This window comes from Lissotriton helveticus, chromosome 10, assembly GCF_964261635.1.
Source record: "Lissotriton helveticus chromosome 10, aLisHel1.1, whole genome shotgun sequence".
NCBI classification, from domain to species: domain Eukaryota; kingdom Metazoa; phylum Chordata; class Amphibia; order Caudata; family Salamandridae; genus Lissotriton; species Lissotriton helveticus.
Genome location: NC_136071.1, coordinates 252371919 through 252395932, shown reverse-complemented (window position 1 = coordinate 252395932; position 24014 = coordinate 252371919). Strand labels below are relative to the sequence as shown.

The 24014-nt window shown below is 47.6% G+C and overlaps 1 protein-coding gene across 1 annotated transcript in view; it reads right to left on the bottom strand.

The window, feature by feature from the left end:
* SMG1 (SMG1 nonsense mediated mRNA decay associated PI3K related kinase) overlaps positions 1-24014 on the bottom strand; it is a 1634890-nt gene that overhangs the window by 510314 nt on the left and 1100562 nt on the right. Inside the window, exon 43 of the mRNA XM_078665250.1 lies at positions 2656-2794. Coding sequence (XP_078521376.1) covers positions 2656-2794 — 139 coding nt within the window. The remainder of the gene's footprint in view (positions 1-2655; positions 2795-24014) is intronic.

The window sequence follows — 24014 nt, the reverse complement described above, 5'->3', positions numbered from 1 at the left end:
CATGGACAATTTCATAAGGTATGCTTTGGCAAACTCCCAAAAGACTCCTTAAAAACTTATTTTCAGCGACTTGGAGTGGCGCAACCTGGCTATATCTCGAGATTCCACTACCATAGCACACTAGGGGGATACATTTAGCCCTATAAATTTCCAAAACCGATTGGATAGGAGTATGTCCCAGTCAGCGGTAAAAATCCCAATGCCATTTATTGCCCTGTTAAAAGATAACACATTCTATTTTATATGAGGGTTCCAGTTAACCACAGAGTCCAATAGTATCCCCAAGTACTTAATCTTGTATACCATTCTAATATGTTGGCCATCTATTACATATTTCATAGTTTTCGTGTTTGATGGTCCAAACTTCATAACGTGCGATTTAAAAAAAATAATTACTGAAAAGAGTAAGAAGCTTTTTCAGGCTTTTAGCAGTATGGGCCATTAAAAAGGTGTCGTCCGCATATAACAAGGCAGGACTAGAATGGCCTCCTACTCTGGGAACTTCAATTACCGTAACTGTCAAAGCCTGCTTTATGTTAGTAATATAAAAAAGGAGCTTAAATACAGCACTGCCGCACCCCACACTGAAGTTAAAAGTGCTCAGTGCATTCCCCATTGGGACAAAACCTAACGCAGGCAGTAAGACCACTGTGCAAATCACACAAGAAATTAATTAAAACGACATCAACATCCATATGTTCCATCATGGACCAAAGCTTAAAGCGGTTAACTCTATCAAAGACCGAGCTAAGGTCCATAAAGATCAGATGGATGGCCTCCTCCTTGGCCTTGGTGTATTTGCAGGTTAATAGATAGAGCTTCAAGGTCTGCTCTATTGTGCGCCGGCAAAACCCATACTGAAGGGCAGACAATAAGCCTCGCTCTTCGGCCCATTCCGTGAGGTGGTTTAATAAAATACTACCAATAACTTTCACCCCCAACTCTATAAGGGAAATGGGCCTAAAACAGGCTGGATCTGATCTGTTGCCCTTTTAAAAACGGGGACTAATATAGATTGAGACCAGGTTAAAGGAAAATGACTGGAAACTGCAGTTTTTAAATGCAGTGTCAATATCTGGACCCACAAGTCTATACAAGCTTTATATCTGTTCCCCTGTACCCCCATCAGGCACTGGTGCTTTAATTAAAGGCAACTGGGAAATGGCGGCTCTGACAGATTATAAAAATAAAGTTAGGCTCGGTCCAGAAGCCTTCTGTAGGCTCCGGCTCCACTTCAAGACTATAAATGGCCCTAAAATGATCCACCCAGGCCTGAGCTGAGACAGTACAGGCCCAATTGGTAAGATGGTCTTTACTAAAAAGATATGAGTTGATAACACCCCAGAAAGCAGTGCTATTGCGCTGCTGACTAACCATTAGTAGTTTATCCCAAGTCTCTTTTTGATTTGAGCTTTACGTTCCTTACAGGCCATTTTAAACATCGCCCTGGCCTTCTTAACTCTTTCTTGACAGCGGGGTTTAGCATGCAAAAGATTCCAGAGGTCTTTATGGGTTCTAGAGCATCGCCTATCAAACCATCTTTCCTACACAGGTGACTGATAAGGCAGCAGTTTTGAGGAGTGCGGATTTGATAAACTTACTGATATTAGTAAATGACACCAAAATTCTCTGGGGTGACTCTCCTTCTGACAAACTGGTATGAAAATCAGTATGACATGAGGTTATCAAGTTTTGGACAAAAGCTAATGGAACAATACTGGACCACCTTACCCTTTAGCCCTGATCCACCAGTGTGATGGGCTCCTTATAAAGGGGTATTGATCTCAACACTTTATTATCCCCCAAAAATATTGCTATTAACGGGTGGTGGTCACTCAGGTTGTGTTTTAGAACCTCAAAATCTAAGAGTGCAGGTAGAAAGCAACCAGAAACAAAAATACAATCAATCACATTACAATGCCCCCCATCCCTCCCCTTAAAGGTGAGTGTGCTCTACTCCAGATGATCCTGATTACTAACCATTAGATTCACCAAATGAAACTCAGAAATAAGGTTATTTGCAACATCCACTTGGCATGTATGTTTCAAATTTGCCAGATTTTCAAATGGCCCCTCGAAGGCTAGATCCTTATTATTGGAGCAGAAGTAACAAGGGTGCAGATTAAAATCTCCCACTGACATAACTATAGTAAAAGGGGGTTGTGACAAAAAAAATATTGTCCAAAAATGTTTTAAGACTGACAATAGCATCAGTTCCATTTTTAGATGAAACTGCATTGTGAAAATTTATGAGGAGCAGTCTACGATTACTAGGGAATATTAAAAGGGTGCCCAAGATTGTTTTGCATTTTGAATTTATAACTTCAACTTTTCAATTATACTCTAGTTTGACTAAGGTTGTAAGACCACCACTGGCCTGCCTACTGGAGGAGTGGGTAGCTAAGGCTGAGTGGGAAGAAAAAACATCAAGATACAAGCAATCATTAGAGTCCCATGTATCCTGTAAACACACAAGGTTAACATTTTTCAACATGGCCAGCCAATCAACATCTGAGTTTCTCTGGACCCTGGCAATATTCCAACTAATTACTACTATTGGTAGCCCTGTTGATTAATCAACATTTCAACCACTCTTCCTCACATCACCTCACTATTACTGTTAATATGGCATCTTAAAACATGAAGAGCATTTACCTTTTTCAAAGCAAACATTGTAATCAATGTGAACAACTTCTCCAGTTGTCATGTCAATAAGAACATTGTCGAGATGTCGGTCTCCAAGACCAATGATATAGCCAACCATTGACATAACTGCAGTGGATCTTGCGTAAGACTAAAATGGGAGAAGTCATCAATTAGCATTTTGACTTTTGTGTTGTTTCATCACTACACAAAATTCTGGTCATCATGTCGCAAACATTGTGTTCAATACTTACAAAGCAACCAATTCAAGGTTTGCGCTGTATAATACTGCATGCTGCAAATATTCAAACAATTAAAGATATTGCACACCTGCAATTATTCCACTGTAATAACAAATACTTGACAACAAGAGCATTATCGTAAATAAGGCAACTAAGACATTTTCCACAATGCTCATGGAACTAGTTATATACCTGTAACTACAGTTCTCCAGCACAAGTACCTTTCACTGATTCAGATTCTATAATCTTTCTCCATCACCAATTTTAAGTTCACTCAGTGCAGTTTCAAACCAGTACCAAAAAAGTCCAATAAAAACAAACACTCACTATAATATGGCAAACACTTGGTTATTATCTGCGCTGGATCATTTGGTTTCTCTGCGACGTAGTTTGATGCAAAACTGATTGAGGGGAAAAAAAGTGGTGCAAGGCGCTTGAATGCACTGGAGGAAATCTTATGACACTACAGCTAAAAAGAATTGAAGTCTATCATAAGTTGGTTTAAAAGGCATGTGCTGACTTTTACGCAGACAAAATTGAGAACCATGACAGTCCCTGTAAAGACATTCATGCCATTGTCCAGAGCTTGCCAAACCCTGCTGTCAACTCAAGCCGTTCAGGGGCATCAGATGACAAATGTGATAGGATCGCAGATCACTTTATTAAAAAAGTCAACAACATCTATGCATACTTTCTTTGTGACAATATCAAGCATAAAGTGGAAGTTTCTAGTTCTGAGATTGGGTGTATGGCACGGGGGTGGCAGGCTGGTGGAGTTTAAACTGCTGGACGACACTACTCTCAAAGATATTATGTGCAAAGTTAAGTCGGGCTCCCCTAATGACCTGCTGAAACCAGATCTGATACTTCAAGTGAAGCCAATTCTATTCCCCATCTTTCTGAGTCTGGCTAAACTTTCTATGTCTATCGCTGTGGTGCCCACTGTGTGGAAACATGCCAAATGTATCCCAATTCTAAAAAAACGATGCTGGACCCCTCCCTTCTGGAAATCATTGCCCCACCTCTCTCATACCTTTCCTGGCTTAAGTGGTAGAGAAAACATGTGCATAGTCTGCTGGTGGACGTCTTATAGATGCATCAGTTATTGAACCCCTTGCAAAATGGTTTTCGACTGGCCTACAGTACCAAGGCTTCCCTTCTTTAAGTGACTGATGCCTTGCCAATAACTTTGACATTGGAGGGTATGTAGTGCTTATCCTGCTGGAACTAAGTGACGCTTTTGATACGGTGTCCAATTATATGCTCCAGCTGCATTTACACGAGACTGGGGTCCGAGACAGAGCCTGGGCTCGGCCTGATTCATTTTTATAGATCGATTATTTCACGTGATATCTCCACCTTTCTCATCCACGGACTTTAGAGAATACCGTTCCATATGGCTCTGTCCTCAGACTCACCCCTTTTAATTTTTTCATGAAACTTCAGGCCAATGTGGTAAAATATTTTGGAGACTCACTAGTATATATCATTGTCTGCAGGAGTCACAGTTTTCACTGGCAATTTTAAGCAATGTATGATCGCTGTTTCCAACTGGATGTATGCAAACTGTCTGAAGTGGAATGCAAACGCAAGAGATTCTAAAGCTTGGGAAACACTTGCAAGAATGGGGTAATCACTGGTGGCCAAGTGTTTAGGGTCATCTCCTAAGACTACAGCTATTGTTAAAAACATGGATTATTTGCTTGACGATTTGTTATCTTTTGAGCCACAAGTCTCAGAAGCCTTAAAACTATTATTACTTCTTCCGTCCCCAGGTTCAGAGGATGGTCATCCATTCTTTAATCAGCTCTCGCATGGACAACTGCAATATCCTATATTTGGGTGCCACAAGAGTGGTGTGGTGTGGCTCACTGGTTAGAGGCGGCAGACACGGGAGCAGAAGTCGGCTCGGGACCAGGGTTCAATTCCCGACGCGGCAGGGTCGTGGACCAGGGTCAGCGGACTCAACAATTCTCGTCTCGGTGCCTACTCTAACCTGGGGTTCCACTTGGCAACTCTGGGGATTAGCTTGCCTAATCTCCACAACGGCCCCATTAACGCCGGGGATGCCTGGCTCCACCTTGGGAATTCCCAGTAGGGACCATCCCACAGGGAAAGCCAGGACGGGTTCCCCAGCGGTATACAGCGCCGGAACGCCCCTTTGCTGGGGCAGCTGTGCGCTTTACAAGTATACGACATTTAACATTTAACAAGGCAGGAGAAAAGCAGAATGCAGCTGCAGATTATTCAAAACGTGGTGGGAAGACTTGTATTCTATCTGTCAAAATTTTGCTTAGCCTCAAAACTACTCTGCACCTACTCTACACCTGGTAGAGAAACGCATGCAGTTTTAGGCATTGTGCGTAGCTCACTGGATCATGAAAAAGCAGGACGCACCTACACTGTTGTACTTGCTTTAGCCATATAATCCAAATAGGGCTCAGAGCTCGTTAGCAAAGGTAAATGCTCTGCAAATCTAAATGCAGAATCATCATCCGTTGAATAATCCCAGGCATCAGACTCTACCTGGAAACTTCAAAGCTTTTGGGTGACAGTAGGGAGAGTTGGCTCCGTGTCTGAGCCACTAACACCGCCTAGGGGCCAAAGTCATATAGCATCTACCCTGGAGCAACGTCGTAAGTTTCCATCTATCTTACCTTTTCCTTGAAGATGAAGTGACATTGATTAGATACAGTGCAACAAACAAATTGCAACCTTATTAGTACTTTTCATTTATAACCATTCATCAATGAGGGAGGAGGCCGGGATCAGTGAGGAATACACAGACAGTGTCTCCACCAGAAAGATCATTACTGATTGTAACATTTTATTTCAGTGGATACTTCTATCTGCAGTTCCTCACCTATGTCATCGATTCCCAGGCAATACCTCTCCAGGGGCTCGGCTCACAGATCTCCAAATTAGGAAATCTTGCAGAACCAACCTGGCAAAGTGCTCATCCCTGTGCACCTCTGATCAGAGGTCGCTGCTCGCCAGATAGACTGCTTGCCTGAAAGTGGGAGAACCACTTACTACTGTGGCCAAGGCTGGAAGAGGACAATGAGACTTCTCTCGGAGACAACATCCACTGCAGCTTTTCCGGAAACCACAACGGTATCACCCTCAGGTTAAAACCACTGTCTGTGGAGGTACCACTGCAGAGTACTTATGTGCAGATGTGCGTGCCTGACCAGGAGAATACAGGAAGTCAGCAGACCTACAGGGCGCAATACCATCAGTACTGACATCCACATGCCTTCCTGGAAGGATTGAACCATTGCCTTGATGCCCTGGCCCCTGCAAGAGTTGGGTGAGTGGCATTACATAGAAGAAGATAAATTTTGGGAGGAGTGCAGGTGAGATTTGGGAGTGCTGATCAAACAGCCCAGTCGAACATCACAGCTGCCATCCACTGCAGATTGAACGTAACCACTTCTGGAGACTCAGCTTTGATCAGCCAGTCATTCATATATGTGAACACCGGAATTAACAAACACCTGAGATGCGTTGGAAGCCCTGCCATCACCTTAGTGAAGACCCGAGGGGCTGGTGGAATGCAAACGGCGACTCTTACCGCGTTTGTGCCCTTGGAAGGTTGCTGCATTATTGGACGATCCTGCTGGGCTGTCTGCTGTGTTTTCGGACAACTGCTCGCGGAACCCGCTTCACGGGTCCCGCTTCGTGGAGGAGGGTTGCTGCTGGAAATAACTGCTGTCACTGGGGAGCCTGGGGACAGGGCAGGGCTGCGAGCGTGAGTGCGGGGACTCCATCTCCCAGGAGTCCCTGCTTGGCCAATTTGAACCACCTGGCCCGCTCTCCCTGCTAGCCCCGCCCCCTGCACACGGGTTTTTAAAGAAACTCTCTTTGGCTGCTGACCGGCGGGACTCTTACCGCGTTTGTGCCCTTGGAAGGTTGCTGCATTATTGGACGATCCTGCTGGGCTGTCTGCTGTGTTTTCGGACTACTGCTCGCGGAACCCGCTTCGCGGGTCCCGCTTCGTGGAGGAGGGTTGCTGCTGGAAATAACTGCTGTCACTGGGGAGCCTAGGGGCAGGGCAGGGCTGCGATCATGAGTGAGGGGACTCCATCTCGCAGGAGTCCCTGCTTGGCCAATTTGAACTACCTGGCCCGCTCTTCCTGCTAGCCCCGCACCCTGTGCGGTCCTTACCCAATAAGAACCTGACTTATACCTGCTGCGCGGGAGCGCGCCGGGAGAAGCCCGGGACAAGGGCGGGCCGTCTGTGGCCGGCAGGGGCTGCAGGAGGCTGGGCTGGGCCCTCTGTCATCCAGCCTCATCTATTGGGCTTTACTGCTTAAGGTGAAGCGAACTGTTATTTTGTGTAGCCTTGTAGATGGACCGTAGTTTAAGTTTCCTTCTGTCCCTTGAGTGGTCCTGCTGTGGTTTACATCGTTCCTGCTTACCCCTCATGCTGTAAAGACCACTAAGCATGTCTTCACCTCCAACTACTTCCCTATTGAATTCCCCCCGCCCATGGTAGGGGTTGCAATCTTGGGTCCCTTAGACAAGTACTTCACTAGGGCCACTCGCGATATTGATAAAGAGATTGCCCTAGCTGAGAGACGCGCTGAACGCAGGCAATCTATCGAACTCCTTAAACTTCCTTTAGAGAAGCAGGCACCCCTGGGAATTCTGGCATCGGTCCCTTCTTCACCACCTTTAACCGTGCCAGACTCAGTGGAAATGCCCCATGCTTCTTCACAGTCGCACAGTCTGGTCAGGGTGGAAGGTACGTTAGGTTTTGACTCTCCGACCGGAAACGAGCCATCGGTCGCTGTCTCTACCAACTTGCCTCCCCCCATGCCTACTACTCTAATTATTACTTCTACTGACGAGGAAAATCCTGCCCTATTAGGTGTGATACCCCACGCAGCCCCCAAAAACCCTCATATTAAAAGGAAAAGGTACACTAGTCCCCGGAAAGGTTGCCACCCTAAACCCCCTAAGAAATTCAGGAAACTTGGTATAGGAGCGGGAGCTTCCTGTAAGCCTAAAGGGGCTGCTTCAGGTGGGGCTCAAGCTGTCAAGGATGGGGTGTCCTCGGGTAATTCATCATCTAACCCGAGTGACTCTTTGGCGATAGCTCCTGCCGAGATCATATCCCCAGATTCACCCTTACTCACGCAGATAGAGAAATTGATTAAATCTCTACTAACCCCTATCGTAGAACGAGTTAAAAGGTTGGCGGACCGTTTGGACAGCTTTGAACAAGCAACCGTAGACAACTTTTTCTCAACTAAATCCTTAATTAAAACACACTCTAGGTTGGGGGTCTGTAATAAAGGAGGGGCCCAAGCGGATACGTTAACCTCTAACACTCCACATGATTCCTCTAACACAAGTGGGTTGGCAAGTGGGGTACCTGTTTCAGAGCCCCTTCCTCGTGTTGTTATTACTACAAAAGGGAGGTCTTGTCTTCCAGGTCAAATCCACAAGATCACTGCCCACCCTCCAGACCATTCACGGGTAAACATATCCCAACCCAAGAAGCGCTTAGCTATCCAGGCCACGGGCACTATTGATAGATCCAAAACTGGGAACCCTGGATCCAACATCAACAATCCCAAAGCTTTCAATCAATCAATCAATCAATCAGGCCATTTATAGAGCGCACTACTCACCCGTAGGGTCTCAAGGCGCTGGGTTGGGGGGGGGGGGGGGGGGTGCCGTTACTGCTCGAACAGCCAGGTCTTGAGCTTCTTCCTGAAGGAGAGGTGGTCTTGGGTCAGGCGCAGGTCGGTCGGGAGTGAGTTCCAGGTCTTGGCGGCCAGGTAGGAGAAGGACCTTCCTCCTGTTGTCGCTCTTCGGATGCGGGGGACGGCGGCGAGGGCGTGGCTGGTTGATCTGAGGAGGCGCTTGGGAGTGTAGAAGTTGATCCGGTTGTTGAGGTAGCTCGGGCCTTGGTCGTGTAGGGCTTTGTGCGCGTGGGTGAGGAGACGGAAGGTGATTCTCTTGTTGACCGGGAGCCAATGCAGATCTCTCAGGTGTCTGGAGATGTGGCTGCGTCGGGGGATGTCGAGGATGAGTCTGGCCGAGGCGTTCTGGATCCGCTGGAGTCTCTTCTGGAGCTTGGCGGTGGTTCCGGCGTAGAGGGCGTTGCCGTAGTCCAGTCGGCTGGTGACGAGGGCCTGGGTGACCGTCTTCCTCGTCTCGGAGGGGATCCACCGGAAGATCTTACGTAGCATGCGTAGGATGTTGAAGCATGACGAGGAGACGGCGTTGACTTGTCTGGTCATGGAGAGGGAGGAGTCCAGGATGAATCCCAGGTTGCGTGCGTGGTCCGTCGGTTTGGGTGCTGTGCCCAGGGCGGGGGGCCACCAGGAGTCGTCCCAGGCGGAGGGCGAGGAGCCCAGGATGAGGACCTCCGTCTTGTCTGAGTTCAGTTTCAGGCGGCTGGTCGTCATCCATTCGGCTACCTCTCTCATCCCTTCGTGCAGGTTGGCTCTGGCGGCGGCGGGGTCGTTGGTCAGGGAGAGGATCAGCTGGGTGTCGTCGGCGTAGGAGATTATGTTGAGGTTGTGTTGGCGTGCGATGGCCGCGAGGGGGCTCATGTAGACGTTGAAGAGGGTGGGGCTCAGTGAGGATCCTTGAGGGACGCCGCAGATGACTTTAGTGGCCTCTGACTTGTACGGTGGTAGGCGGACTCTCTGTGTTCTTCCGTCGAGGAAGGAGCTGATCCAATCCAGCTTTAGCCCAAACCCCACTGACGTGCCCCGTTCCTCTCCCCTCTAGTCTACCCGACACAGTTCCTCCTAAAGTGCCCCGCAGAATACCTCCTATGAACCTGCCCCCAGACTGCTACCCCTTTGTTGCCATCCTTCCCAATGTACCACCATTGTTGGTTGGGCAGCAAGAATCCTTCCAGATGCTAAAAAATAAAACCATGCACTGGTTAAGGATTAATAGACCACTGACCAGGGAAGTTGATGGGCTGATTCTTGGTGTCAGAAGGGTAGGTTGGGTAGGTAGTAGTCACAAGCGCTTTGAGGGGGACTGTGTGGTAGTTAATTTCAAGGATCCCAGGGTAGCTCAACTAATTTCTAGGCAGAATTTAGGTACTAGCAGTGCTGGCATTGAAGTAGTCGATTTGACTTTCTTCTACCCGAGGCCAGCTGGCATTCATTTTGGTATCACCCCAGAAGTAAATTGTTATCACAATCTTCCCATTTCCGGACTCGACCCCTTCTTTGTGCCTTATCAGCAAATTCCATGGCCGGGGACTTATGGAAGAACTGCAGGCTATTGAAACGATATCCTCCCTGGGACAGGTCTCGCTCCCCCGGGCATTAGCCCACGGTTGGATCCATGCTCCTTGGAGACTACCATCAACAGTAGGATGTCCATCTCCACTGAGAGCGGCCCCCAGCCTCAGGGCGACAGTCCTGCCAGTGGGTCTGAGGGGGGAAGCAGAGCTTCTTGTTTATTCCTTGAGGAAGGGCAGGATACTACTTGTGTCCCCCATGTCGAGCCAATTACGGCCGATCCTGTCATAAAAATTCTTAGCTGGAATGTTGCTGGGATTGTGAGGAAGTTGGCTGTTCCGGACTGGAACATCTTGGTGGAGGGTTTCTTCATCTGTATCTTCCAAGAAACTTGGAGTACGGAACCATGCCATAAGGTAGGATATTCATCCTTCTTCCTGCCAGCAGTCCCTTCCCCTTCTGGGAAGGGCCGCCCCTCTGGAGGTCTGCTTATATGGGTCGCTATTTCGCTTGGTTGTCAGGTTACCCAGCGCGTGACTGACTCCCTTGATCTTTTGAGTATATCGCTCACAGGACCCAAGAGAGGGCTAGCCCTAGATATTTTTTACATCTATGTTAGGGGTACAAAGGGAGGTCTACTGTCACCCATTGTTGCCGAGCTAGAAGCCCGGTTAAGAGGGGGCCCCGATAGTTCCCACATCCTAGTCGCAGGTGACTTCAACTGCACGTTCGAGCCTCTTGGGTTGGAGGACTCCCTGGGGACAGTTGAGGACGATAACAGTAGAGGTATACCAGCTTTGACCTTACCTCCTATCAGAAGGTGGTCCCAAGTGGCAGTCCAAATTTACTCCCTAACCTTGGAATTCGACCTCAGGGCAGTGAATGGTAGGACGTCTCAGGATCCTACCGGAGCGCATACCTACAATAGGGCGGATCACACGTCTAGAATAGACTATATTCTTCTTGATGCTAACTCCTGGGACCACTTACTGGACATGGAGGTACTTCCCTCAGTAGAGAGCGACCATAACCTGCTGTCTCTTGCTCTTCGCCCCTTCTGGACGGAGCATTCGGGAGGAGATGCGTCCTCCTTAGAGCTAACTCACCAGGAGCTTCACCCTTCTAATTGTGGCAGGCGTTTAAAATGGGGTAATATTATCATGGACAAAGAGAAAGTCCTATCCATTTCAACACTTTTGACCTCTGCCCAGTCCAGGTTAGCTGAATCCTCGCTAAATCCAGAGGAAGTAACATCTCTCTTTTGTGCCACCACTAAGGCTCTGAGTGAACTTTTTCATCTTCCGAACATGGCTTCTCGTGCTGGAAAGCCCAAACCTAGGCAGACTCCCTATGCTTGGTACACAAAAAAATGCAGATGAAAAGTTCCTTGATTTGCGCTGTGAAGAGCAAGTCCTTAACCGACATACGTTTGGCAAGGAAAAACTACACACTGACTGTGACTGCAGCAAAGAGGGAATGGGAGGATTGCTTCTGGGAGGATCTGAAGAAAACATGTTTGGACAGGGATGCCAGAGGGTTCTGGGCCCTTATGAGATCTAGGGACAGGCCAGATAGTACATTAATGACGTGCAATATCCCTCCCCAGAGCTGGTTCAATCACTTCTCATCCCTCTATGTTGCAAGTGACCCACCTACTAACAACACACCCCTTGCAGGAATATACTTAACGGGTTTAGAGATTGTTCCTTTTACCATTAGAGAGGTGATGGACGTAATTAAAACCCTGGTACCGTTGAAAGCAGCAGGGCCCGATGGGTTACCTGGTGATATTTTACGGGCAAGTCCCAAGGAGTGGGGGATTCTCGTATCCTCACTGTTAAATGCCATCAATGAGGGCGCGCCCATTCCTGAATCCTGGAAGGGGGCAGAGGTTGTCCCGATATTTAAGAAGGGGTGTCGGGACAACCCTGCCAACTACAGGCCAATAAGTCTAATTGACTCCACCCAAAAACTGGCGGGGAAGGTGATCTTGCGAAGGATGCTCGAATGGATGGACGACAACAACATTCTGTCGGACCTCCAAGCTGGGTTCCGTTCTGGTACCGGGACCATCGAGCAGGCCTTCAGATTAACTCTTCTCCACTGGAAGGTGGTGGTGTTGGGAGGGGGCAGTCTATACCTGGCTTTTATAGACTTAAAAACTGCCTTCGACCTGGTTCCTAGGGAGAAACTATGGAAGGTCCTGTTAGACTTAGGGTTGCCGTCTTACATCCTCTCCCTACTGTTAAAACTTCACAATGGCAACTTTGCACAGGTGCGCTGGGGCACGAAGGGTGAAAAAACAGAAAGAATTCCTGTGGGAAGGGGGGTCCGACAAGGATGCGTCTTAGCGCCCACTCTGTTTTCGCTTTATGTAAACGGAGTGGTCGAACATCTGCTTGGCACTCCCTCGGATGCTCCCTCCTTGGCGGGCAAACGGATCCCTACACTGCTTTTTGCAGATGACACTCTCCTCATTTCAAAGTCTCCCATGGGCCTGCAGAGTCTTTTAAATAGCTTTCAGGAGTTTTGTCTATCGAGAGGCCTAGTAATTAACACAGACAAAACCAAGTTTCTGGTCATGAATCCCCCCAGGAAACTCGGCAGACCTCCGACCTTGAACTCAGAGCCATTAGAGAGAGTCTCTGAATTTGACTATTTGGGTATCCGCCTGAACGACTCCCTTCCTGGAATCCACACATCTATAAAATGCTACTGGGCCACAAAAGGGTAGGAGGAGCGTTACTCAAAAAACAACGCTCCTCATCCTGCAAACCCATTGCCCCAGTAGTGGATATATACAAAGCGAGAGGAGTCAGTGCCGCTTTATAGGGGGCAGAGCTGTGGGGCATCTGCAACCTGGACCCAATTGTCAAATCAGAGAACAAGTTTCTAAAAGACCTGATGGCTTTGCCACAAAGCACTCCAACTGTGCCAGTGCTATTGGATTTAGGCTGTAGACCTATCGGGGACCAAGCGCAACTTCGCCCACTGCTTCTTTGGGCAAGGTTGTGGCGTGTGCCCGAATTGGCCTCTTACGCGGAGGCTCTGTCTGAGGTTATGGATATGTCAGGGTGGTCTAGGATCAAATGGTTGAGGGTCGTTAAAAGACTACTAACGGAGATAGGGTTACCTGACGCATGGTCCACAAAATCTGCCCCACCTAAGGCTACTGTTAAAAAGTTGTACTGGAATTGGGTCTCTGCGAAATTACATCTAGACTCACGCCATTGCAACACAACAGTAGCCTTTGTGAGAACCAAGGAGGTGGTGGCATACGAACCCTACCTAGACATTATTACCATCCCGCTTGACCGCACTCTGTAATTTAAGTTTCGTGTGGGGACTTTACCAGTAGGGGAGGTAGTCGCCCGCTGGAAGGGCCCTAATCAACTTTCTCCCTTTTGTACATCCTGTCCCACTTGTGTAGAATCAGTTGTCCACATTTTCTTTTCAATGCCCGGACTATCGTGCGCCACGGATCCGTTGGCTCAAACCACTCTGTAGACTGCTGGGCATTCGTCAGTGTATAGTGGCAATGCGCATTTTAAAGACTGACACATCCCGTGTGATTGTATGTGCTGTGTCAAAATTCCTGAAATGGGCTTGGTTGATTCGCAATAGAAGGCTTTCCGTGTCAATTTAATCCTTGTTTTAATATGTCTAGTCAATTTTTGTACTTGTTTTTATCAATTGTGTATAAAATTGTATATGCCATTTTTATATATTGTATTTTTGTATTGCTTTTATGGTATTTGCATACCGAAATAAAGCCTATCAATCAAGCAAACGGGAGCATTGTATAGACCACCAACCTAGCCATGCCCCAGGGTGCATGAGTGTATTTGGTTAAAAGGCCTGTGACTGACCGATTTTATAGCAATGCTATCAGATGAGAAAATGTTCTTCCCCCCATGCTTCCATGCATTTGGATTAACTCTGAGGGACTAGATGGTAAAGTACCCGAAATCTGACCCGTGGAGCAGGAAGCCAGAATCATTTGGCTCTCTGGATATGGATTGGTGGGTCCCCTGGAGTGGGCAATAACGTATTGCCACCAGTCTGTTTACTGCCAGCGTAGACGTGAGCTTCTTTAATACCGACAGGACCATGTCCAGGAAGACTTCATTAAAAAGGGAGAAGTTGTTTTGAAAAATGAACAGAACCCTGAAGTACCTCTACAAAGACACTAGTCTTTGTTGCGACTGGGGACAGGGGTAATTCCAAAACGTCTGCTGCCTTCTTCACCACGGCATGAAAGATGTAACCGCAGTAGGGATAAGCCCCATATGGAACTCCTTTTTCATTTCAGCAGCATTATCAAGACCATTGGCCGTTGCAAGGCCAGCAAAATCAGGGTTACCAGAACCCTGGTCCAGTTCCTCTGATTTATAAAGGTTTAGGGGTCTAAATCAGACCCAAAAAGTTCAAGCATGACATGGCAATAGGACAGCAAAGATTCCTGGCAATCTATCCTCAGGCAATCTTTAGGCCTCTCTTCAAGAACTATGTTCCTCCATGTGGCATATTGGCTCTAAACCTATGGCAGCTGCTATTGATGCCGGAAGGGTTCTAGATGGGTGAAGAGATGGCATCCAGAGCGACCTAGATTGTGGTACCATTGGCACTGTGTTCTTCTAGACTGGAGTGAAAAGAGGGACCAGCTAGCTCCGGTGGGGTTGACGCCAAAAGGGACCGAAGTTGGCATAAAAGGCATGAACATAGGGCTGGCGTATGACCTGTTGGGGCTCGAAAGCGATCAAGCAGCCTGTCACACTTAAGAAAATCTTGAACATGGCCTTAAGAAATGCCACTGGGTTTAGCCCGAGGGCCTGCTCGGCTTCAGGGGCGAATTGGCTAGCAGAGCCAGTTAGTTCAGAGGGTGTAACAATAACAAACTCTAGCTGCAAAGATGAAGATCTTGTGGGAGTCTGAGGCCCCTTGAGTGACTTAATTTTGGAAGAAGCCATATGTTTTTTGTGTTTATTCAGTCTGTTCGAGGAGTATGAGGATGGCGATCTCAGGGGGCCTCGGGAGCAGAACCTGCCTGAGGCTAAAGAGCCAGCAGACTATGGTGGAGAGTGTGAGAAGTTAGCATGGCATATGATGTCCACTATTCTAGGGGGCACCTTGCACCAGTCCAAACGACCCTTATTGATGGTATGTTTAAGACAACCTTTATAGAAAGCTATCCTAGTGGTAGCTGTGGAGAGCAGCCTTCGGGCTAAGTCTTGAAGGAATGTAAAGCAGCTTGTTTTACCAGTCTATAATCTCTTGAATGATCAAATGAAAGAGCACCACACAAGGTATACATATAAAATATATGTATTTATTCTAAACACAACCCCTCTAGTCTCTTTAAGAGGCTAGTGGCAAAAGTAAAATACAAGAACTTAAATCGCACACAGTAAATTAGCACAGTATACGTTTTGCCCTAGGGGCCTCACAAACCATATACTAAGAAAGTGGTATAAGTACCGCTCTCAACACAGACCAGGCCTAGAGCCTGTAGAACCGCTGGGGCAACCAGGAACCACCCAAGCTAGGGACGCAGGAGACCCACGGGGACGCGTGCAGTGTCTAAACACAGCCGCGAATCACCATTGACTTCTATGGAGAAAGTTAGAGTTACAATTTTAAAGAATAAGGACACTAAGGAGTGAACTACGGTAAAACCCTTTCAGTACTGGACATTTCGAGAGTCCAGACCCACGGGAGCACCAAAGTACTCGTTTTACCTCACCAAGGGAAGCCGGGTGCATAGGTGTCTTTTCGTGTTGGGTTTCATCGTTGACTCCAATGGAGAGCTGCAAAGAAGTGCTGCAGGCGTCCAGGTGAAGTGTCCCCGGATGGATCCAAGGATGAAACCAAGGGTGGATCGGAGATCTGAAGAACATGAAAGCAGAGGGGACAGAGTCTGCGTCACTACCCAGTGACCAGGATGGCTACAAGAATGTGCCAGCCGATGTCAGGTGCTTTCAAGTCTAGTAGGTGAAGCTTGACTCTTCAGCCACGAGGTCCAGGAGGCGTTGACGACAACCAGGAGCTGGATTTGAGCTGTCCCACGTCGGATGTCGAGTGCTGCAGCGTCGGTATCCGGATTGGACACAACAAGCCTTGGCAACAGCAACCCACGCAAGATGACAAGATTGGCTTCGGTGCAGACCAGCAAGGTCTGAGGGACTCACCCTTTGGAGGAGAGTCAGGGCACGTCTGGGGCAACCAGGGAAGCCCTAGAAACAAAGTAGATTCCTTCATGGGGACCCACTAGCCAACAGACTAGGGATCGGGAAGGCGCCTTGAGCGGAAATTCTGAAAGCACGCCCACGGAACACTCGTGGAGTGTAGGCCCACAATCTTCGAGGTAATAGGTGCTCAGGGCTTGGACTACAAGTAGCCCAATGCACAACTTTGGGAATGCTCGGGAAGCCGATGCACTAGCAAATGTGCAGGATGTCCAGGAGTTCCGGGCCCACGTCTCTCGCGATAGCTGCGGGTCTCAGCTTTGCTGGGGACTCATGTCAGCCTCAGATGTCTGGAAGTCCGTGTCCTGTGTCGCAGATTCTTCGGGATCTGTTGGGAGCCTTGAAAATGCAGACCAGGAAGATGCTTCTTTGGTGCCTGTTTGAACAGGGAAGTCACTCCTTGACCCCAAGGGAGATTTCTTCTGTCTTACAGTCGATATGGAATGTCGAAGGTCCAAGATTTCTGCATCAGAGTTTCGTCCAGGGTAATCTAAAGTCTCAGTGACTGGGTTCCTATGCTTATACTAAGTTTAGGGGTTGGACTAACTCTAGGGTCCCACCTATGGGAGGACCTGGGGAGGGGGTGGTTACACCCCTTCCCCTTTGTCCAGTTTCGAGCCAGAGCTGGGGCTGAGTGCCCCAGCAACCGATTTGAACTGGGAAATGCATGCGACACCTTGTGTGCCCCAGGCAGTGTCTGAAAAGCATTCACTGAATGCAACCCACCCTGCCCCAATACACTAAAGCCTGTCTGGGTCGGTGCTGGCACCTCCCTGGACAGGAAACCTATTGTCCAGGCCTCCCCTACCAGAGTTTCATCCAGCAGCAGGAGGTCAGACTCGTGTCTGTGGCAGCAGCATCCATTTTGTGATGCTGAGGCTCTTTTAAACATTTACTGAGTCAGTAAGCGTGTACATGTCTTCTCCCTCTAGAAGGGTGGAATTCTACCCCTGCCGCCAGAACTGGCAGAGGGAGGGAGGGGTTGGGTAAGAATTCCAAAGTGTTTGACACCAAACACGACATGTTTTGGCAATACCAAAGTTAGCATTAACCACGAGGATTATAATGCACTTAAGAGTATCTGCTATGGCTATATCACAGAACAGCTATAAGGAAGGGATTCCGAAAGCTACAGAGGGGCTCAGCTCATGTTAGGGCACCCTCTCACACAAAAGCAAGCACTCTGCCTTCAGGATTGTCAAGGCCTGCCATAGTAATGACTTAAAGGGTAATATGTGTCTATATAGGTAGATATAGGTATACTATATCTAATTAAGGGGTGCTTACACCACCTTATCCAGGCTGCAAGTGCAGGCCGGTGGTGCCATTTTGAAAGGCTTCCCAGGGGTGGCATAATACATGCTTCAAACCCTGGTAGGCCCCTGGGGTACCTATGCCCAGTAGGATTCCACCTTCTTACAGAGAGTACACCTGCAGCTGATTCATCTAGATTCTCTACTGCACCTAAAGGAGAGTTATAACTGCTAAAGGCCCACTTAGAAGTTTGTATTTGTCAGGACTGCACTGCCCTGGAAGAGCCACTAGATTGCCTGTGTAACTAGCTGGACTGATGCATTAGGAAGGCTAGGCCCAAGACGCATGACCTTACATTCCCGTTTTTGAAGCACTCCAGGGAGGAGCCTGCTTTTTTTCTTGAAAAGTTGCTTAGCAATGAAGGGCATGTCCAGGGGTGTAGATTTGACATCTACAAATAATCCAATGAAAAACATCTAAAAGTGTCACCACTGCATAAAAACTGTGCACATAAATCAAGCACTGGTGTCTGCAGAGTCTATGCATAAGCCGAGCATTATCTGGATCCATCCAAGCAGTCTTTGGCAAAGTCTATAACTCCCTTTTCATGTGGTCTAGCACACAGATAACAAAATGTTGTCAATTCACATAATGCATGAATATATCAGTCCAAAAGGAGGGTGGCCATTATCAGTGCATTGGGCTAGAAGCAAAGGCTTTTGAACCTATAAAGTTTCTTTGACTCCCTATGAGGAGGCACCTAACAGAAACAATTCTGGTTCTTCAAAGAAAGCCTTCGGACCAGCAGACTTTCCAATGACAGGTGAAAGGGTAAAAAGTTGGGATTACAGAGAGCAAGTCTGCGATGACTGACAATCTGCCTGTGGACTGCCAGGCTCCAAATAGTGTTGTCCCTGACCGGATTCAAAAGGGGTACAATGAACAGAAGCAAGGGCTCTGCCGCTAAGGAACACCACTGCAAAATCTCAGTTAAAATGTTAGACTTAACCTCCACAGAGGGCAAGGTAAATTCCAATGTTCAGTTGCTTCATGTACTACAGTTGTAAATGAGGGCCAATGCACAGAGGTATAAGGGTTGCTTCTCGTGTAGTGTCGCGGCCTCTCACATATTGTAAATTTAGATACAAGTCAGCATCAGTATTAATACTGGGAAGAAGGTTACCAGCTTTCAAATCCTCAACCTATGTATGACCATAAACTTTATCAGGCATTGAAAAGGTCACAAACAATCTCCATTCCAGCAAATCTCTCAGCTTTAGGGGTTTGCTCTGCCAAGAGATAATTCTAAATGTTTAATCTTAACCTGCCCCCTTCCCTAGCCACAAGTAGAATGTCTTGAAATCCATTAAACTAGGAAATAACTGGCAGATATATTTAGCTTTGTAGCTGTTATTATGTGTAGGAAACTGCTCTTTAGATAGTATACCAAAAGAGTTATATTGTGCATAGAATGAAAAATTTCCTAGCTAACTTAACGGAAAGTTTCAATTCTATTAAGGACTCGAGTCCCCCACTCTCAGCCTCCCGGCCGGGAAGATCATAAAGATCTGGCACGAACTGAGACGTACTCTGGTCAAGTCTCATGTGTCTAGGAGGGACCGGGCTCGGCTAATCGGCTTGCTATGTCAGGACTGGAGGCGAGGATTATGCCACAGGTGGAAGGACGGTTGGGTGGCTAAAAAGGCCTGCTTTAGCCTGTCAAAAGCTGTAGTAGCCATCCCAGATTGACGTGGGCATAATCCTCGCCTCCAGTCCTGACATAGAATCCAGGTATTCCTTATAAATGGACAGGGGCTTGCTCTTGCAATCCCTAGGTGCTCTCGTTGGGGGTAGAGTGGTTGAGCAGCCTTAGACTTACCAGAGAGAAGAGTTAGACATACATCTGCAATACACACACAATCAAAAAATGGTACACACAACTCAATAAGGAGGTCCACACCAATTTATATAAATAACACATTTATATAATATTTGGCACCAAGATCGTCAAAATCAGGTAAGTATTTTTCAATATAGAAATGTTTTTAGTTTTCAAAAAAGCAACAGTGCAATTTCTGAAGCAGGAATGTTATCCTATGGAATAAAATCATATACTGCATACAGGTACTTCACAACGACTTAAGGGACCAATCTTCAAGAGTTAAGGTGAGAATGGGGTAGGGTCCAAGGCAGCATCAAAAGGTCAACTCGGGCAGCATAAGTGTAACGGTGCTATACAGCGTTGGGTGCCCCGTGTAGGTCAATGGGACTCAGTCTGGTCACAAAGTCACTGCAGGCGGGGACTGAGAGGCCAGTCGAGCGGAACCAACAAGAGTGCTAAGGTCTCACGATGCTCAGGGATGTGAGGACACCTTAGGTCCTCTTCTCAGTTAGGGGCAGCCGGTTGAAGTGTTCTGAGACATCGGGTTCTTGTCACCGGAGTCACTCACGGTACAGGGGGTCTGCACAAGGATGCTGCAGGGGGCATTGGTTAGTCCACAGCTGGCAAATCCAAGGTGGGCTTCATATCTGTAGGCTCCGGGGACCACGCTGCCACCACTGACCCACTTAGACTCGGGCTAGGCGGCTCGGGTGCAGTGGTGCTTTCTGGTGTTGTTCTTGCAGTTCGGAGCCCTCACAGGCCTTTTGGGGTGCCTGCAGGGTGAAGGGGAGCAGCTCCGCTACTCCACAGGAGTTCTTGAATCTTGCTTGGGTGGGGGCTGGAAGCCCTCCCAGGCTTTTGGAGGCACAGGCAGCTGTAGGGGGAGTAGTCTTTGGAGCAATTGTCGAGGACAGCAGTTAGACCAGCAGGGTTCGCGTTAAGTCAGTCGCTGGTCTTCTGTTCTTGCTTCTCTTCAGTGTCTGTCTTCTTTTCGGGACTGGCACGCCATTGCTGGGGAAACTTTTTCCAGACGTGGCTGAAGCCTTCAGAGATCATTTATAAAGTGAGGAATCTGTCGGAAGATGAATCCATCAGAAATATTTTTTTCTTTCTTATTACCCACTTGGGCTCATATTGACCATTCTGGATTTCTAACTGAATGGTGTTGAATGATAGTGCAAGATAACTCATCCCGTCTCATTTGGAGGATTGTGAGCATTGGAGGGAAATGTAATAGATCGGTAACCTTTTCTTTGAGTAGGAAAGAAGGCGTGTTGTGAGAAATTGTATAAGAACAAGCATTTTTAGCTTTTTTCTTTTTTGATGAGAATGTTTTTGTCTCTAATCTACGCAACAATGAAATCACCTAGCAAAATGATGGTGTAGTTCTTTACATTGTTTAGGTGGAATTGTAACCTCGAGAGGGAAAGCAGGTTGAGCAGCAGGTTGTGTTTTGGTTGAGTTTGATGGTTATTTATAAATGTTTGAAGGCCTGCTATTTCATTAACAAGTGTAGGAAGCTGGCTCTGTATGTACTATACCAAAGTTAGGTATAGTGTGCACAGAGTCCAGTGGAACACAAGAGGTAGGCAGAGGTAAAGTAGATAGCACCTCACTCTCTATTTGAGGTAGTGTAGTCGAGCAGTAAGGCGTTATCAGAGGACAGTGTTAATCATTTGTTGCACACTCAGTCAGCAAATGATTTCACACACTCAAAGACTGAACTTCAGGCCAATTGTTTTTGTATAACAATGTTCTTTTAGTTATTTTATTTCCTAGAACCAAGCAAGCCAGGCACAGGTAAGTGATAAATACTTTGCAGTAAATATACAGTTGTAACAGTTTGGATTGGAATTGTATATGCACTTTGTTTTCATTTACAGTACTGTTACTGAGAAATGAAATGCTTTGGAAATACAGTACATACACATTAAATAGGTTTTTTAGTAAAATGACCAGTACATTACTTTCAGATTACTTTTCTTACACAGTGTAGTATACCTGGATACTACACTGGGACATTTCCTGTAAACAGGCAAGTAAAAGCGTTTTTGTTATTTAGTACAGTTGCAAAAGGATTTCTTAGATTTTCCAACTCCACACTTAGAAACTGTTCATAGAAAAACAGTCAAAGTTATCATATGGAGGAAATAATGTTATCGGTTCAAAGGTAAGTACTTTGCTGTGGGGGTTGGTGTTCTGGGGTTAGACATAGGGGTCCCCTAGGGTCAAGGATGCACTCTTGTTACACCCGGCACTAGGGCAGCCGGGTGCAGTGTGCTGAGGCCCAATGTTATCCAAAGGGGGATAAGGGGCCTCCGGTTGGTGGCTGCTGACGAGCAGGCCACTGGGAGATAAGCTCCTGGACTTAAGCTCAGGGCAAAGTTTAGGACAGCACAAAAGATGCACCCTAAGCGGCACTGGGGCGGCCGGGTGCAAAGTGCTGTTTTGGCGTCGGGTGCCCTGTAGCTTTCAATGGGGAGTCTCCGGTTTACAAATGCACTGCAGGCTCTGGGTTGAAGGTCTTCTGGGTGCGACCACCACTTGGAGAGGTAAGTTGAGATGTTGGGGGTTGGTTAAACACCAAAGGTTGGGCCACCTAAGGTCGGGTGCAGGGGTGACTTTTAGACTGGATCTTCTTACTAGCTCCTGGTCGCGGTTGGGGGGACCTTCCGGTTTGAGGCTGCAGGAGTCAGCTGGAGGCTTGAGGCAGGTCAGGGGTCGCCAGATCTCGCATTAAGATCGCCGTGAAGACCTCCTCTTGGTGTTGGGCCACTCGAACTCGGGCCGTGGGCGTCAAGTACAGAGTGGTGCAATCTTGCGGATCCTTGCGCAGCTGGAATCTGTTATTTGAACAAATCCGGTGTTCACGAGAGACAGAATCTTTAGGATTTAAGGCAAGCAGGACCTCTGGGTTTATCGAGGTTGCTGGCTGCAGGTCACACCGGGATTTCGCTGGAGCAGGTTTGAGGTGGGGACAGGCCGGTAGGGCTGGGGCCAAGTCAGTGGGCATCCTCCTCTTGTTAGCTTAGGCACAGCTGTTCGGTCCTTCATCTTTTCTTCTTGTAGTTTCTTGTCTGAGGAAGCAAGGTTCAGGGGTGCCCCCAAATACTATATATAGGGGCGTTACAGGTAGGTAAAAAGGATGGGAATAATGGGTCCCTTACCTGGGGTGGGTACACCCCCTATTATGCCACCCTCCAGTGGGAGGGGGGCATAAGCATTTCCCTGGTTGGCTGGGTCCCCCTATCTACAAGATGGCGGGGACTGAATTGTGCTGCACCTCGCCTCCCCCACGTAAGGGGTGGAGTTGGCAGAGGTGGGGACACCTCTCTTCCTCCCTTGTTTTTCCCGCCAAAGTGGGGGTCAGAACCAGTGGGGACCAGTTGCTGAACGCAAAAAGTGGCCTGGGGAAGCTCACAAAGGCGGCAAGCCTTTGAAGCTTCCAATTCGTTGACCCTGCCCATCTTGGTCCCAGGATGTGCATTGTTTCAGGCCCCCGATAGCAGCAGGCTCTCGACCGAGGAGTCCAGAAACATGTCTGGTGGTGGCAGCTGAAAGCAGCCACTCAGCCTGGACACTAGTGATAGGTCGTTTTTCAGGGGCATCTCTAGGATGCCCTCTGTGTGCATTTTCATTAAATCCCACACTGGCATCAGTGTGGGTTTAATGTGCTGAGAAGTTTGATACCAAACTTCTCAGATTTCAGTGCAGCCATTATGGTGCTGTGGAGTTTGTAATGACAAACTCCCAGCACCATATACTCTTAATGGCAGCACTGCACGTACAATGTCTAAGAGTGGACTTAGACACTGTAGGGGTACAGGGCTCATGCACCTGTACCCTCACCCCTGGTATAGGGAACCCAGCTAGAGGGGTGACTTATCTATGCCAGTGCAGTGGGTTGTAGGCATGGCACACCACGTTGACTCTTCACTTTGTTCTGCACCAAGACACGCAGCCTGCAAAGGCAGTGTGTGAGTGTAATGGTACAGGGCCTCTAAGGGTGGCAAAATAGGTGCTGCAGCCCTTCGAGGTCTTCCCTGGTCACAGTGCCCTGGGTACCTGTGGTACCATTTACCAGGGGCTGACCTGTGGCCAGAGATGCCAATTGGGTTTTGTTTTTAATGCAGGTTTAGGGAAAGAACATAGGCCCTGGGCACCTGATCGGCAGCCCAGGGCACAATCAGTCAAAGCACATCAGCAGTTCAGCAAAAGGTGGGGGCTACCATGCAGAAAGAGGGCACTTTCTCACAAAAAGTCACAGGACTAGTGAATTAACAAAACAGTAATAACACATATAGAATGATTCAAGCCTTATTTTTAAAATTTTCTGCAAACTAATCCATAACAAATGCTGCTAATTAATTTCATAGCATGAATTCTAGCAGCATGCCTACCTCACGTTCAATCTGTCATCCAGACAGAAATTAACGTTCTCATTCTTCTTTAAACTCTGTGGGTTCCCCTTAGGTCAATGCATAAAAGGATCTTGCTGCTTATTGCAGCTCATGTATTAATAACCCGG